Source organism: Sebastes fasciatus, chromosome 20 (genome assembly GCF_043250625.1).
Source record: "Sebastes fasciatus isolate fSebFas1 chromosome 20, fSebFas1.pri, whole genome shotgun sequence".
Lineage (NCBI taxonomy): Eukaryota > Metazoa > Chordata > Actinopteri > Perciformes > Sebastidae > Sebastes > Sebastes fasciatus.
The window spans coordinates 25043940-25061363 of NC_133814.1; the positions used below are offsets into that span (position 1 = coordinate 25043940).

General features: G+C 42.6%; 1 protein-coding gene across 2 annotated transcripts in view; it reads right to left on the reverse strand.

Moving 5' to 3' along the window:
* LOC141757963 (KAT8 regulatory NSL complex subunit 1-like) overlaps positions 1-17424 on the reverse strand; it is a 36404-nt gene that overhangs the window by 4230 nt on the left and 14750 nt on the right. Inside the window, exons 3-10 of one of the 2 annotated variants that reach the window (XM_074618908.1) lie at positions 10220-10361; positions 9955-10038; positions 7376-7485; positions 6249-6390; positions 3820-3988; positions 3186-3341; positions 1588-1806; positions 1324-1469 (exon numbers count right to left, since the gene is read on the reverse strand). In XM_074618908.1, coding sequence (XP_074475009.1) covers positions 1324-1469; positions 1588-1806; positions 3186-3341; positions 3820-3988; positions 6249-6390; positions 7376-7485; positions 9955-10038; positions 10220-10361 — 1168 coding nt within the window. The remainder of the gene's footprint in view (positions 1-1323; positions 1470-1587; positions 1807-3185; positions 3342-3819; positions 3989-6248; positions 6391-7375; positions 7486-9954; positions 10039-10219; positions 10362-17424) is intronic. The other variant, XM_074618909.1, reaches the window with a different exon arrangement.

Consider the following 17424-nt stretch of genomic DNA (forward strand, 5'->3'; position numbering starts at 1 on the left):
CGCTTCATCATCATTACCCTGCATGTCAACGGTGCCTTTATGATATCAGGCTGGATCTATTTATAAGAAGGGCCGTCAAAGTTAACATGATAATAACGCTAATTTCTTTTACGCATAAATGCAACATGTGATTTTTAAGTTGTAGCGGCTCAGTTTTAAAGCTAAAGTGAAGATCATGGTATCATATGAAACTAAAAAACCTAATGAATCCATCGATACCTACCATGTCATGCTAGCTTGTCGTGAAGGAGGCTAGATATGCTCCAAACTTGCGCTAAATTTTGGCGAGGAAAAACTGTCATGTCCATTTTCAAAAGGGGTCCCTTGACCTCTGACCTCCAGATATGTGAATGTGACGTGTGGGCCTTAATGTGCCACAGGGAACTCTGTTGGGGCGTGTTTTTGTTTCTCCGTCTCCCTTCTGACCTACTTTGTTTTCAAGAGGAGGGATTGATTAAGGGAGGGAGGAAAAAGGGTGGAGTGCCGGTGCGTAGAGGCGTACACTCTCTGGCACTGAGTGCTGCCGTCGGGAGACTCCGGTCTTCGTTGTTTTGATCTTAGATGACTTTTTTTTCCAGCATTTAGTTTGTGACTTTGTTTTTGGGCTGGAGATCTCCGGTAGTTAAGTTTTCGTGCTTTTGGTTTAAGTTAGAAACTTTTGAGTTTAGAGGGTTGAGCTGGGTGCGACGGCCCGCTGTTTGGCTGGTCCGCCGTGTGGCTGGCCCGGCGACTCCCCCTTCTTTTGTATATTTTTGATAGTTACTTTTGTCTTGATTTAAAATAAATCGATTGCATTATTTTAACACAACTGTCTCTTTTATATGCTTCAGTCTCTCCAGAGCCTTTGGTTGTTTGAGAGGCCGTAACAGTGAATGAAAATGGGTTCTATGGGTCAATAGTCATAGTCAAGAAGTCAGCACACTGACAGCTGTTGTTGCCTGTTGGGCTGCAGTTTGCCATGTTATGATTTGAGCATATTGTTTTATGCTAAATGCATCCTGGTACATGAAGGCGCTGCCGGCTCGGCAACACGAGCAGGACAACTCATAACACTACATTTACCATCAACACTAATTGTACAACTACATAAAAGGTGGTGAATTTTCCCTTTAACACAATCATACAATCATATTCTGACATGTGAAAACACCAGATTTCCACAGTTAAAGAAAATTGCAGTTTGGTCATTTTGAGACAAGTTGGTAAAACTGGCTGACAACAATCAGGTTGATTTGAATACCCGACACATAAAGAAGTCCCAGGTCATTACCAGATAATGACACAAGCAAAGACAAAGTGAGACGTGGTCCAGTGTTTCCTTACCGGTGTGCTCTGGATGCCCTGGCCCAGTGGCGTGGAGTTCTCTGAAGACGTGGACAGCTGGCGTGTGAGGGGGCTGTGGAGGGACGAGTGCATGTTGGCCAGAGTCGGGCAGGGGCTGCTCGAGTCCAGGAACAGTTTAGGGGACGCTGGAGGACGTGACACAGACACATTTTAGTCTCCTTTGAGCCATGACCAATTGTTTTAGTGAGATACCTTCATTATCACAAAGATAGACCACCCGGTCTTTGATCATTAGAGACTCACTGTCGGTCCTCTCCAGCGAGTGCTCTCTTAATCTCTTGCGGCTGTAGTTCTTGTCGTAGGGCCCTAAGGGAGTGGAGAGACCCTGCAGCCGCTCAGTCTTGCACACGGCCTGGCCCTCGAGCCTGGCCGTGTTCAGAGCAGCACTGCTGCTGCTGCCGCCGCCCACACTGCTGTCCACCGTCCTCGGCTTCTCAGCACGGTTCTTATAGTGGCCTAGTCCTGCAACACCAGCAACCGGTCACACATCACCATTAGACGGGGAGGTTTCAGAGCACATGTTTTGAATTTGAATAGTTTTAAAAGGACATCCATTGAGTGTCTGCAGCCCCCAGATTCATGAGTCACTACACAAGTCTCCCACAAAATGACGTTCCGATGCAACTAAGCGTATTTTCTCCGGGATAAAAATACGGTTGCAGTTTTTAACAGTTTTAAACACGTGATTGACGTTGTAAATGGAAACAAAACAAAAACACATCAAAACTACTTAATACAAAAACATCATGGTTTGGTTTAAAATGACATTGAAACAAAACAAAACCAAAATGCAGCAGCACTTGTTGGTTAGGTTTAGGCAACAAAACTACCTGGTTAGGCTTAGTAAAAAAAAAACAACATGCTGGTTTGGCTTAAAGTCACTTCAAAACAAAACAAAACGCAAGATATGACATTGTTTCACATGGGACATGAACAGCGGTCTCCTGGGAGGTTCCCACTCTTTCAACGTTTTGTAATGTCGTCGTAATGTCATCTAACCTGCGTGTGCTACCATGTGACGTGACCTAGAAAATACTCTAGTCCATAAACTAATATTTGACTTAGTCCTGTCAGATGGGAATGTTTTCCATTACGGGGCGCTCTGATAGAGCCTGGAGGAAAATGTTTTACATTTTATGTGTTTTCAAATGACTGGAACATGTGTCAACTGTTTTCCAGGTTTCCCGGGATGCGTGGGAACCCTGGGTTATCACGAGAACCGACGCTGTAACCAGGAAACCTGCAGTAAAAACCTCAACTGAGAAGCATATTCTTCACATTCGATACCAGATGGGATATCGGTGACAATGATCTATTCAATTCATTTCTATATTTATATACTATATACTTTGAAGACTTCTTTACCAAGTTGCTGGTGTACGATTTATTATTTTAATAATAAAGAACATCTTTGTATTCATTGGTCACATTTTGTTTTACAAAGAGAGAAAAGTGACGTTTAAGTCAAGCCTGATGTTGTCTTACACATAAAAGAATGATCCCAGTCACTTCCACACAGTGAGGCATACAGCTTATTAATGAAACACCGGTATTGGATCGGTACTCAGTGTCGGCCGATACCCAAAGCCCAGGTATCGCTATCGGGACAGACAACGTCGGATCGGTGCATCCCTACAAAGAATGCTCCTAAAACCTGAACATTATCGGCATATCCCTCATGTCTTAATCACAAAATGCACACCCCTAATTCAGAATATCCAAACTGAATATGCTGTTTACATGACCCGTATTAAATACTGAATAATAGTGGTATATTAGTGTGCATGTAAACATCGGCAGTGTGCAGAAGAAGTCCGTAGCTCAGCAGCATTTGTACTTACTGACTGCCATAAGTGAGTTGGTGAACTTGTGCTTCTCTTTGGACGAGGACAGCTTGTGTTTGAGCGAGAGCTTCTTCAGTGGTTTGCTCCTCTCCAGTGACTTGCTCTGCCACTGGCTCTTCATCACCTGCTGCAGACGTAGGCCTATACAAACGTCTGAGGAGAGAAGTCAACAAAGGAGGGGGGTTCAAGTCTTTAAACACTGAAGGAGGAAGATTTCAACAATATGCAACTAAGTGTGCAGTGGATACTTCAGTTTGCCATCTGTAGCTCAAATATTAGCGATTCACAGAGGCATGCAAAATTTAGCTGCAGCCAAAGGCAATCTAGTACATGAGCACATGCCAAACCCACTGTTGTGTTGCGGTGGTAAATAGAAATTCCTTAATGATTACAAAGAAGCCTTGATTTGTGTGACGAGAAGACAGTGTTCTTATGAAGGATATGATTGCCATCTTGAATGGTAAAAGGAGCAACACTTATTGAGGGGAATGTGACACCCATTACAGACTTTCACTCAATCTAGACAATCATTCGTAAGAACTTCCTCTCTGCGGCCGCTCCCTGTTTGTCTTCCCCTCTAGATGTAAAGTAGGAAATGACGGCGTAAACTCCTCGGAGAGCCGGCACTGACCGTCAGGGAAGGAGAGGATGGGGTGGACGCCAAGATCCAGTCTCGACAGGCGCTCCAGGGTGGGCTGGTCGTACTGAGGGTCCTCTCTGGGGGTGGGCCAGCCACCACACATCACACAGCTGGGGTTCACCCTGCAGTTACACTGGATACAGCTGCTTCTCTGGGCCTGCTGGACACACAATCACAATCCAACGTTAACTAGAAAAGTACATATCAATCAGCGAAGAACACATTTTCTATAATTTAATGCACCACAGGATTCAAATGAGTCACTAAAGAAAACACATTTCCCTTTTCTGAAGTGTCATCGTGACACAGAAAAGGTTCTAATATTAGTTCTACTTGGTGCTGAATGGCAGACTAGTTTAAAAAACACAACAATACAGGCAGAAGTGAACTTCCTGTCCTGAAACTATGAATTACGTCATAACAGTGGGAAAATGGGATTACATAGAGCGCTACTAACTGCTGCTTAAAGTGGCTCTAGCAAATCAAAGACTTAAAGTCGCAGTGAAACGGAAGTTAGAGCGTCTTTAGCTTCTATACTGTGACGTATTTCACAGTGAAACTGAATATTTGAGCGGTGTACAGTTACGAGAGCGATTTAAATCAAATTCTTCACATTTGATTGGACCGAGAGTTTGGCACTATACATCAGCACATACGGGTACGTTGCAGAAAGTGAAGGCCACGCCCCCTTTTGGGGGGAAGAAAACAGAAGATCTCATAAACTTCAATGCAATCTGACGCATGTTTGGATTGCAATTTTGGCAAGTTCGTATGCTTGCATCTCTTGTTATACAAACGTTCGTTTTATACATGTCTAATAATTATTTTGCCTGAACCTGAGCGTTATCGAGACCTTAATAAATGAAGGTTGATCGCTGCCAACACAGTGGAGGATATTTCTTATCCAGACATCTCTACATATCTGATTGAATCCTGTCAGACTAAGTGTTGTATGTAAATAAACAACCTGTTAAAAACCAACTGTTTGATCTATAGGCTGAGATTTAGCTGGAGACGACAGTCTGATGCTGCTGTAACGTTAATGTATGACTGTATTACTGTCACCAGCATCATTTAGCCGTTTAGCACACCGACAGTGAATATTAACGTATCGCATGAGCCTCAGATCTCAGTGTGAAAGCCTCGGTTAACCCGCTACGCAACAGCTTTTCATCATTTCCTCTCCTGTGATGGCGAGTTTGTTTCCCCAAAAAGGGAGCGCAGCCTCGGCGATGAGCTTGGAGCCATAAAGCCCCTCTATTGGACCTTTTTCAGGACATGGCAGGAGAACATATCAGAGTTTTTAATGTTGGTGCAACCAACTACACAGCAACTCTTGGGCATAGCGTTATTACTATTATCGGTTTGTTTCAAGTAGAAGTTTGGAGACATGTTTCTTCTGTTTACTCCGTTACGTCTATGAGGGACACGTTGGCAGTCGAGCCAACACCAAGCACCGCCCGTTGGCCAGAGCGCTACCGGACCGGTTTGGGTTCTGTCACGTCTTTCCCTTTGTCGGCCTGACTTGAAGGATCTGCACAATAAATGTTCCTTGAATGAATCAGACCTCGGCCACATTGTTTCTTGGAAATGAAAACAACGTTTCTGCCTACTGATATCCAAACACACATCTCTTCCTGTCTCTCTCTCCGTGTTGCTTTGTTAACTCATACAGTCCACAAATGATGAAGTGCGGTTTTATATGACCAGTGTGGCTAGCTGGTCACCCAAAGCCTCATTTGATTAGATGAATTCTTGTAAACGCCCCTGAGTGCAGGATGAGTCATCAAACTGTTTTACAGAAGAGGAAAGACATGGATTTTATGTAAAACTACATATATTTGGGATTAAACAAGAGAAAAATGAACTGGGAAAATGCATTTTCATGTCACTGGGTCTTTAAAAACCAGAAACAAACACAAGCAGAAGTAAACTTCCTGTCCTGAAACTATAAATAGCTGCATAACAGCAGAAAACAGGGATTGCTTGGTGCACTACTAACAGCTGTTCATGTGAAAGTGTCACTAAGAGATGAAAGATTGAAGCACACAGAAGACATTTACATCAACACATGTTAATGTCCCACAGAACCTCTAAGCCAGAGAGTTGTCGGGGGAAACATGAACAATCAGCCCATGTTTCTATTTTCCACAACTCAAACTTGTGAGGCGTCACAAGGGTTATTTCCCTTCTTTGTTGTTTGTCCTAGTTTTTCATAAATAAGTCAGCCGTCTGCTGTTTACTCTGCTATTAGGTTACAAACCAAGGAGCTAATCAGGGAGCCGAAAACACACCAGAATAGAAGCCCACTTCATCGCAACCAAACATTAAACATCGTCACACAGACTTCAGTATCAAACCCATTTATACAAACTCAGCATTGCAGCTTCCATACTGTACAAGACCAGATTGACACTCACCTTGCCGTTAAGGTTGGGCACAGTGTTGGGCTGAATGAGCCGCCGTCGTCGACAGCTGACCATCGGTCGCGTACGCGCCGCCACACACGTGCTGTCGTAGGCCGACGGCTGCTGGTGCTTGGCGTCTGCGCACTCCGCCATCCTGTCACGAGGACAAGCAACAGAACCAAATCAGGTCACAAGATCTTTGACCTTCAACATGAGATGCAAATACATTTCGTCTCCGGACACACACCGAGTTAATTAACTCTCATCATTAATTAAATATATTTGAATGAATCTATTTTTGGTCTTTCTGAAAAGCATCAACATCAGTTACAATTGAAGATGAAATAGACGCTATTATTCAGATATTTAATGCTTAAAACCATCATAACTTTATCTCAGTAGTAACTGTAATTAGGGCTGCAAGTAATGATTATTTTCATCGTTTTTTTCGATTGAAATATCAGAAAATAGTTTTAATTTGTTTTATTCAACCAACAGTCAAAGACATTCAGTTTACCATCATATATGACATGTATGACTTACTAGTCTCAGTCTAGTCACTAGTCTATAATGCCTAGTCTCAGCTTTACAGACTGATTAGGGACCCCGGTATGCAGAAATATGCAAACACACCATTTTTAGAACAGGCGAACAAAACAAAATGACGAAAATAACTGCATGTTATTAGCCCCAAACTGCATGTGATTATCATAAAGTGATCTGTAAAGGGGAGACTCGTGGGTACCCATAGAACACATTTACATTCACATATCTGGAGGTCAGAGGTCAAGGGAACCCTTTGAAAATGGACATGACAGTTTTTCCTCGCTGAAATTTAGCCCAAATTTGGAGCGTTATTTAACCTCCTTCCCGACAAGCTAGTATGACATTGTTGGTACCAATAGATTCATTAGGTTTTCTAGTTTCATATGACATATATGATATGATATGACATGATATATGTGTGTAGAATTAATTAATAGATAATTAAAATAGTTGCCATTTACATTTCTGCAGCTCTATCAGCATCTCATAATTCAAAATCCCTAAAAATCCATTATTATCACGATTTCTCAGAAAGCAGATTCCCTTCTGGGAGCCTGAAATGAGATTCTTATTATTCTTATTATCAGCTGTACCTGCTGAGGACGCCGTTAACGGGCTGTGCGTTTTGACCTTTCCACGGGCCGGGCTCTGTGTTGGAGATGTGGGCGGCGCCTGTGTGCTCCAGCCGTTCTGAACCAACATCCTGCACGGACAGATAAGACAAAGCCAGTGAGACTCCACCTCGTGTTAACTGACCAGCAGCAGCTCAGCCAAGCCAGGATATTTAAGGAAACAACATAACAGACAAACTGAATCATCCCCGGTCCTGAGGCCCTGAATTATTCAGTTTGGATTTGTGAAGAAGGGCTCGGCTCTCCTAAAAACATCAAGACGCAGATGGCTGGGAGTGCCTTTCTTCACAAGCTTTCACGCACAAATCAACTCAGTTTCATGTTTTTAAATCAAACTTAGCTTATCATACGTCTTGTCCTCACAATCAGGTCTCATTTCATTATTTCCACATTTGACAGTTCCTTATTTGTTGTTTTAAATCAGTACTATGACCCAAAATCATACCGTTTAACAAGGTTAAAGTGAAAAGTGACTAATCAGAACACAGCTGTCCACCAGGATTAGAAGCCACGCCTGCACTTGTACTACTTTAACAAACATTTGTATAAACCGTTCAAACACATCCAGAGAAACAGGCTCATCCTGTAATGAATTATTTGAATATTAATGTTGTTGTTGAAAGAGATTATTACTCAAAAAGCTCTTTCGTCTGATTCCTTTCAGACCCGAGGGACAGATAAAAAAACAAACAATTTCCTGAGAACATTTCACATTTAATTTCCAGCCGAAGCTTTGATTGACAAGAACATGTTGAATGTTTCATTGATTATCAGGCATCTATGAATAAACCTGGAAGAGCAGAGAACAGTCAACAGCTCACATTTACCCACCAATGTAATCACACTGTTAAAGCGCTGGTTTAATCAGATTCTTACAGATTGAAAACTGATTTATTTAAGTATTATTATAGTTACTGTTCACACTTCAACGGAGATTAACTTGAATATTATTCAAACAGCATTCAGATGGTTTTTATGAGAATGTTTGAAGCTTCAAGATTTGTTTTTGGGTGAGCTATTGTTGCAAGAAATTATTGTTTTTTTGAGGCTCATTCTTCTCTTAATGTAATTTATTACACGTCAACTGTGAGTTCTTTAAAACAAGTGCTTCTTTCTCATTACCACAATGTTTCACACAACAAAAAAAGACAAGCTAATTCTGTTATTTCTGCCTCAATAATCACAAAACATACACATCACATCCTGGTGAGACTTACTGACTTCAGGATACATCCACATTAATACGTTCTCGTTTTAAAATGCATACGTTTATGCCGAGCGTCCACACTACTCCGGACGTTTGAAAATGCTGCTGAGCCCGTTTTAGGGTTGTAAAATGACGCAGACACCCACGTTCGCTTCCTGATTGGGTCTTATCAGTCATGACGTATCCTTCCCTGATTGTTCACGCCCGATCACGTGAACCTTTTCCAGAAGAAAACAAACATCTGTTGTGTTTTCCGCCGCGTTGAACGCCTTATAATCGTGTGTTACTTTCAGTAACCGCTCCACCTCGCTGTCGGTCCAAGCAAAGAAATCTCTGGTCTTACTTTTCACCTTTGCTGTTCTTCCTTCGTAGTAATTTCTGCAACTGAACAACCCACCGCGCTGCTTCCTGTTTACACCGGCACGCACATGCCCACTGTACGTGAACGGTCATGTGATATGCGTTTTAAAACGAAAACGTATCAGTGTGGATGTAGCCTCAGATGTAGCACAAAATGCTAAATACTCAATAAGAGATGCTGCATATGAGAGCCAGATTTAAGAGCTTGACTAGTCTGCTTAAAGGCAGCAGACACCACAAACTAATTTGGTTTAGCCCCAAGAGACATGAGGCATTTCTCAAACCACTTCCTACACCCTCTCCCTACCTACTAACGCTCCGTTTGCATTTGAGAGTCCGCCATGTTAGGTGCCATCCCAAACCAATATACGAACAGCGAGTCTGCATCGATGCCGACTTACTGACCACGTGCAACGGCGTTTTGTATACGTCATGGAATAAGCTACATGCAACTTCCCGTACAAACGTAAAATACTCAAACTAAGATTTAACATTGTCGTGCAGACTTAAGGTTACACTGTATTTAGGATCGAATCTACCCTTGTCTGGTCTAGAAAACCGTAGACGTGGTGTTCATTTGAGCAGCTCATAAACATTAAAAACGAGAAGTTGTTTACCAAAATGAATTGAAATGCCACCAGAGGCATATGAGTAAGGTTTATTGTTTTGTTTCAGTTTCTCTGCATATTGCATATTCTTAATACTGTGAACCTTTGCACATCACCCTCCACGTGATGCGAAACCACGGTGTCGAAACATTACGACAGTTTCCGTCGGAGAGAGGGAAGTTCGTCCCAAAGCTTGCCGCAGTATTTCTACCCTTCAGCTTAAAGACGGAGCTTCATTCAGCTGTGAGTGTGGCTACAGCAGGAGTTCACTCCACCACAGAGTAGGGAGGGTCCGGTTTTAGGAAGGCCCAGAATACGGCAAAGCACAGCTGTACAGTAACACAACCCTTAGCTTTCACTCTTACCTGAGTATTTACAGGCTCTGTCTTCACTTCTGTCCCACCTGCAGGCCCTCCGGTGGGGGAAACTCCTCCCAGCTCCACTGAGCCCTACAGAAGAACAGACCTGAGTGTTACACTTCCACCACCAAGATTAAAATAAGGAGTATATATATACATACCAACTGCTCTAACAGCTCAGTGTTTGTCTGCACGTGAGCCATCATAACACACACAAGCAGAAATATCTAACATGAGAGAGAGAGAGCGAGAGAGAGAGAGAGCGTCTGACCTTGCTGGCGCGGATTTGTCTGTAGATGTCGGTCTGCTGTCGGATGCGGTACTCCAAGTCCGAGATGTGGGCCTGGAGCCAGTTCCAGTGGCTGATGATGGCAGCTCTCTCCACGGTGTAGCGGCTCTCTGCCCGCTTCCATCTGGGGGTCAAAGAAAGGTGAACAGATGAGATTCAGGATTAACTAGAGCTGCGGCAATCAATCGATTGGTTGTCGACTATTACATTAATCACAAACTATTCTGATATCCGATCAATCGGTTTGAGTGATTTTTTTTAGGGAAAAAAAGTTACAATTCCAGCTTCTTAAATGTGAAAATGTTCTGGTTTCTTTACTCCTATATGACAGTAAACTGAATATCTTTGAGTTGTGGACAAAACAAGACATTTGAGGACGTCTTCTTGGGCTTTGGGAAACACTGAAACATTTTATAGATCAAACAAAACATTCGTTAGTCGCAGCCCTAGAAACAAAAAGCCTCTCCGCCATAAAAAAACACACACATGTAATGATTTACATATTTTAAATACAGCTGCAACAAATAGTAGATTGTTCTATTGCCAGAAAAACAACTAATTTGATAATCGAATTGTGATTTTTGAAGCAAAATACTAGGGCTGTCCTCAACCAAAGAAACTCTTAGTCATCTAACTCTCAATATGATTTAAGTTGATTTAATTAACAGATCTGTAAAAACTGAGTTTCTCCACAAAGAATCACACAAAAGCACCACTTTAAATCTGGTGTTTACCAGAAATGAGCTCATCAGTGTCTCAGAAATAAGTCATTCAGCATGAAAGAACAACTTATCAACTAAAGAAATCTTAAACGACTAAGACCAAAACGACCGACTACTCGTCTAAGAGGGGGAAAGCCTACAAAATTGCACAAAAAAAGCTGTTTTTAGCCTCTCAAGGGTGTAAATATTCTGCTTTTCTCTGTTTTATATCATTGTAAACTGAATATCTTTGGACTATTAGATAAAACAAGACATCTGAAGACATCAGCTTGGACCTGGGAGGGACATTTTTCACTACTTTCTGACATTTTACATAAAGTAATCAGATTAATTGATAATGAAAATAAACATTGGTTGCAGCCAGAAGTATTATTCAGTTGTAAGTGGAGTACAGGGAAGGTCTGTTTTGTCACGAGTCATCCTATCAAACATAATACATTGAAAACTGATCATCTCCAGAGCACGTTATCTCGTGAGCCTCCGAGCATTTCCCCCGTCAGACTGCAGAGGTCAGTGAATCAGCATTACACAAAGCTCCCAGCAAACTGCAGGCACCCTGGAAAATCCTCCTAATCAAAAACAACGACAGCGAGGGATTGCATCACAAGTGTGGGAGAAATATAAAAAATGGGGATTTTTTTTATTGCACTGATTTACTTCTTGGCAAACAGTGAATGCCAGCTGAGAGCAGAGTACTCCATTTTACCAGTATGACACACAGAATGGGCATTTTCAAAGGCAGAGACATGAGAGGAAAATGTCTGCTCTTGCACCGTGCAGCAGCGACCACAGAGGGCGCCGTTTCATCAAAATACGGGCCGCAGCAGCGAAGTGAACAATGAAAAAAAAAAATGACTCAGATGGCAGACAAAGATAGACCTTGCACTCCTCTGCGCTTTCTCCTCCCCACACCCGTCTCTGTTTTCAATTTCCAGAGCTCCACCAGGATGGAGGAAGTGGAGAGAATGCTACTGCTGGGAGAGGGAGAAGGGGAGTCAAAAAAGAGGGACGGCGAGGAATGGGAAAGCTCTGGCAGCCTGAGGAGGAACAGACGGGCTTTAAAAGCAATCTACAGGCCACAGAGTGCTGGAGGGGGTGGGGCTGGGTCAGGGAACAGTGCGGCAGACACTGGGATAACCAATAATCCAACCAGGCATCCTGTCTTATTGTGGAGCTGAGCGGAAAGAGAGTTATTGTGGCGCAGACATCACCCGCCAATGAAAGATGTCTTGATTCCTGCCTTTACTCAGCTGCAACACTCAGTAATCTATAGCTTCTTCACTGCAACACACCATCAAGGACACCACTGCGAATACCTGCTAATAACATTTGCTCTTCTACACACTCAATCCTGCACAGATAAACAAACATGTACAGCTCTGACACACTGTGAACGTTCACAAAACACTGCAACGCTCCTGAACACGCCCGTGGCTGGTGCATCAGATCAATGCTCTGGCAATTCATTTGCATCCCCCCGTGGAGGCTCGTCTCAAAACAACACCGGTGGTGGCGCAAAGTGTGTCGCACAGATTAGTCTTGAGCCCGTGCGCTCCGTGATTCACCAAGCAGGGTGGGTGGACAGCGGATCTACCTAACAGAAAAGGAGGAGAGGCCAGGTGTGGTGCCCCTCAGGGGGAAAACTGGAAAATGATCTCCAGGAGATTCATGCTCTCTATGACACATTAGATGTCCCAGCATGCATTGGCCTGCTTACAAAGAGAGAGTAAGGTTGTCTGCAAAAGTCACAGAAAACAGACACCAAGACACAGTAGTGGAAAGTAACTAAGTACATTTACTCAAGGTACTTGTATTTCCATTTCCTGCTACTTTATACTTCTACTCTGCTACAATTCAGAGGTAAATATAGTACTTTTTACTTCATTACATTTATCTGTAGGGCTGTCAATCGATTAAAATATTTAATCGAGATTAATCGCATGATTGTCCATAGCTGATCACGATTAATCGCATATTAATCACATGTTTTATCTGTTCTAAATGAACCTTAAAAGGGAGATTTGTCAAGTATTTAATCCTCTTATCAACATGGGAGTGGACAAATATGCTGCTTTATGTAAATGTATGTATATATATATATATTATTGTAAATCAATTAACAACACAAAACAATGACAGATATTGTCCAGAAATCCTCACAGGTACTGCATTTAGCATAAAACAATATGCTCCAATCATAACATGGCAAACTGCAGCCCAACAGGCAACAACAGCTGTCAGTGTGTCAGTGTGCTGACTTGACTATGACTTGCCCCAAACTGCATGTGATTATCTTAAAGTGGGCATGTCTGTAAAGGGGAGACTCGTGGGTAGCGTATCGTAGCGTCCTCTTGGATGCGTGCTTATGATCTGGCAGATAGGTCGCTACGTTTATAGAGGTTGACGCCCCCAGAAACGTCCCGAACACAGCAACATAAGAAGAAAAGAAACAGACAGAGGGCTACAGGGTCTCTGCAGACACCGCCACACACTTAGTGTATTTTGTACGAGTCTATACATTGTCCTTTTCAGTGTGCCTTTAGTAAAAGAAGCAATCTCACAGTGTAGAAATACTCTTTTAAAAGTAAAAGTCATGCATTGAAATGTTGCTTAAGTACTGCCAAGACCTGATAAAGAAGAGGGGAAATTAAGGTTGAAGGAGAATGTGCAGCACAGAGGCTCCCACCGCCAGGCCTTGGGCTATATCATAAGGACTGATTTAGACCTGACATGCTATCTGAGTTAAAATGAGTAACTGAAGACTGGTGAGTTCTCAGGGTCCAGCGGACCAAAGAGCTGGCAACCAAACCAGTCGTGCAGATTAAAGTGAAAAGGAAGCAGGAAGAGCTAAAAGTGTAGTTTAGTAAAAACATAAACACACAGAGGCCATCACAAGTGCAATGACCTTAATCGTCAGAGTGACGAAGGAGGATGAGGCGGAGGAGGGGTTCGGTTAGCAGCATTGAGAAATCCCCCCCCCATCCCCAACCCCCCTTAACCAGGACATATTTTCCTCCCCCCCACCGCAAACTCCCACACACAAAGCACCAGCGGCGATCACTACAGCCGTCGTTTTGTGTCCGTCAGCACATTCTCCATTGTGGCGCTTCTCTGGATGCAGCACATATGTTGTATGGTGCTGGTGCACCCCTGTACCATACCGTCCCCACCAAAACCAACACGACCGCTGGGGCTCAAAACACGTGGCCCCAGCTCTCCAGAGAAAAAAAACAACATATCACCCATCTACCTTTCCACTGGAAATTCACCGTGAACAGATGAGACACGTGGGATGCTCTTTCAGGCTAAAAGAACCAATTTGAGGTGCTGTTCAGTCACAGCTTGAAGTGAAGAACCATATTTCTATCACCTTTTATGTGCCAAATCAAAAGTGTATTCTGTCAACATCTTTCTGCCCTCCTCTACTTCATTGTGTGATAATACTGTAGGTGAGGTGTTCTTCCTCTCCATATGGACACACGACTGAAGGAGATTAACTTTCTAGTTGGTTGATGTGTATATTATGCTGTACACTTAATATGGAAGCACTCAGCACTATGAGCACATGTTCAGCAGAGCGTATGCATGCAAGTCTCCCGTATGGAAGAGGTATAAATACTCAGAAACAAGGGCTCGGACATACCCATTATACGTTATCACACGCTCCACTATGCAAACATTTAGGGCTGTCAATTGATTAAAACATTTAATCGCACATTTTTTATCTGTTCTAAATGAACCTTAAGGGAGATTTGTCAAGTATTTAATCCTCTTATCAATATGGGAGTGGATAAATATGCTGCTTTATGTGAATGTATGTATATATTTATGTTTGAAAATCAATTAACAACACTAAACAAAGACAGATATTGATCCAGAAACCCTCACAGGTACTGCATTTAGTATAAAACAATATGCTCAAATCATAACATGTCAAACTGCAGCCCAACAGGCAACAACAGCTGTCAGTGTGTCAGTGTGCTGACTTGACTATGACTTGCCCCAAACTGCATGTGATTATCATAAAGTGGGCATGTCTGTAAAGGGGAGACTCGTGGGTACCCATAGAACCCATTTACATTCACTGATCTGGAGGTCAGAGGTCAAGGGACCCCTTTGAAAATGGCCTCGCCAGTTTTCCCTCGCCAAAATGTAGCGTAAGTTTGGAGCGTTATTTAACCTCCTTCACCTGCCCTTCTGTGTGCAGCATTTAACAATAAACAAGTATTTAATTAGTTTTAAAACTGTCATCTTTGTTCTGTAAAAAGTAAGAATAGACCTAATCAAAGCATAACGATAAAGCACTAATATCACATGTTGCTCTGTTGAGCATACTCATCACCACGGGAGGAATTCCTTCACCGCGACAGCCCTAATGCCACCAAATCCTTCACACTGTCCCTTTAAAAGGTCATATCAACACAATACCTTTAAAGTATCCAATTAAAAAAATGGTAATCGTACTTATGAGCTAGTGAATTAAGCTGCCTCTAAATATGCAGCCATCCATCTAATATCCCTCTCACGCTCGCTGCTCATCTCTGGACCTGTGCTCAGCTGTCGTCTCCTCCGACACTTTCATGCACAAAAATACAGTTTGGAAATCTAGTTGAAAGTGCAGCTTGTCCCACTTTCCCTGTTTCAGCGAGGTTTTGTGTGCCACAACTCTAAAGTGCTGATATTAATTGAAAACAGGATTTGGGCTGGCAGTAAAGAGAGGGGTAAGGGTCTCCAAACCTGGCGTGCTAGCTCTCCAAATCATCCTGCCACAATAGTTCAAAGCTTCACAAAACTTTCTTTGCAGACTTTACAAAAAACAGGATTATACAAGGCCATTAAAGCAAAGCTGTGATGCAGGATATATATTTATAAATGAAGGTATTGGGCTACCAAACATATCTAATCAACCCAGTTTAGGAAACTTTGGTATTAGTATTACAACATACTCAATATTAACTCCAGTCATGGGTAAACACTTGATCAGGACAGCTCTAACTAGAGGTGGGAAAAAAATTTGATTCACCTATGTATTGCCGTTTCTTTTAATGCCAGAATGGATATATTTGCTTCATTTGAGTCTATGTGGAGAAAGAAGGAAGTTACCGCTTTTATTGTTGTAGTCTGAGAAACGTGACGTCATATCTGTTCCGTATCCGTCAACCAAAACAAACCGCAGCGAGCCGAAACAACAATGTAGAACCGTTGGAGAGTCAGCGTGGATACGACCTGCATCCTCACATGTTAAATCCAGCGTGGTAAACACTACACATCCAGTAAAGGATGGAAACACTTTGAGTTTCACACATTGACAGGAAAAGCAGAGCTAGACATCACGGCTAAAGCTGCGTGCTAACTCTGTCACGGACAGGAAACGTTATCGTATCGCGGTAACGTGCGGTCGAGCCGACGCTACAACAGTAGAGCACCCAGATACTGACATTTATGTTAAATGCATTGAAACGGCCCCGATGGAGCTGACCATGGATGTATGAAGAGAACGGAGCTGACGGGAGAGCTAGAGACCACCTTGGAGAAGTTAGGGGAAGTAGACACGTCTGGTTTTCAGAATAAGGTGTTAAAGGGAAGTGTATTCTTTGGTTTTTGGGTTGCTGGAATAAATGTAATAAATAATTCCTGACAATGAGTGATTAGTTGACTTCAGGACATCTCTGACTACATACATGCTGAAAATCAAACATTTTAATGTATCAATTTAGATATTTTTCAAAATAAAAGCCACTAGAAGTGTATGATCCAACTTCTTCCCGTAATGTAGTGTTAAAAGAGTTAACAAAAATCACAATAAATCATAATATTGAATATCAATACTTAAAAATCGCAATACATATCAAATCAGGAGATGGGTGAATCGTCCCGGCCCTAATTTTATATGCATTAGGTGGCAACTAATGACTCCATAATTTCCACTTTATCACACCAGTGTTCACATTGTGAAACCGGAGCACGACGGATAGATCTGCCAGAGGAGCCTGCTTATGAAGAGAGGTGAAGCAAAACCAAAAGGCCCGCGCACATTGAGCCTTTCCATATGAAACCGAAAACCACTTTGCAAATATGCTTCTCAAACCATTCAGTCATCAGTCATACTTAGTAACGAGAACAAGGGAAATCAAAGCAGCAGTTGTCATTTTAATTTCTTTCTTCTCAAGAGTTTCAAAACGCATTAAAAAGAGCTGGAAACTATCCAGCCGCTTGAAACCTTTCGGGAAGACTGAAAATGTCTTTTTTGTATTTTTCAGGTTTGTTCTGACGTGCTAGGATGGCTGGCTGGAGTTTCACATGACAGCTGGGTAAACTCATCCCTTACAGGAAGCGAACTGCTCAGGAGCCTGGGATTGTGAGCGAGGCAGACCGACAGGGTGTGGGGCAGGAAAAACTAGAGAGGGCAAATTCAGTCAGCAGAGCTGCAGCAGTCATTACATAAAAGAGGGGGGTTATGTAACG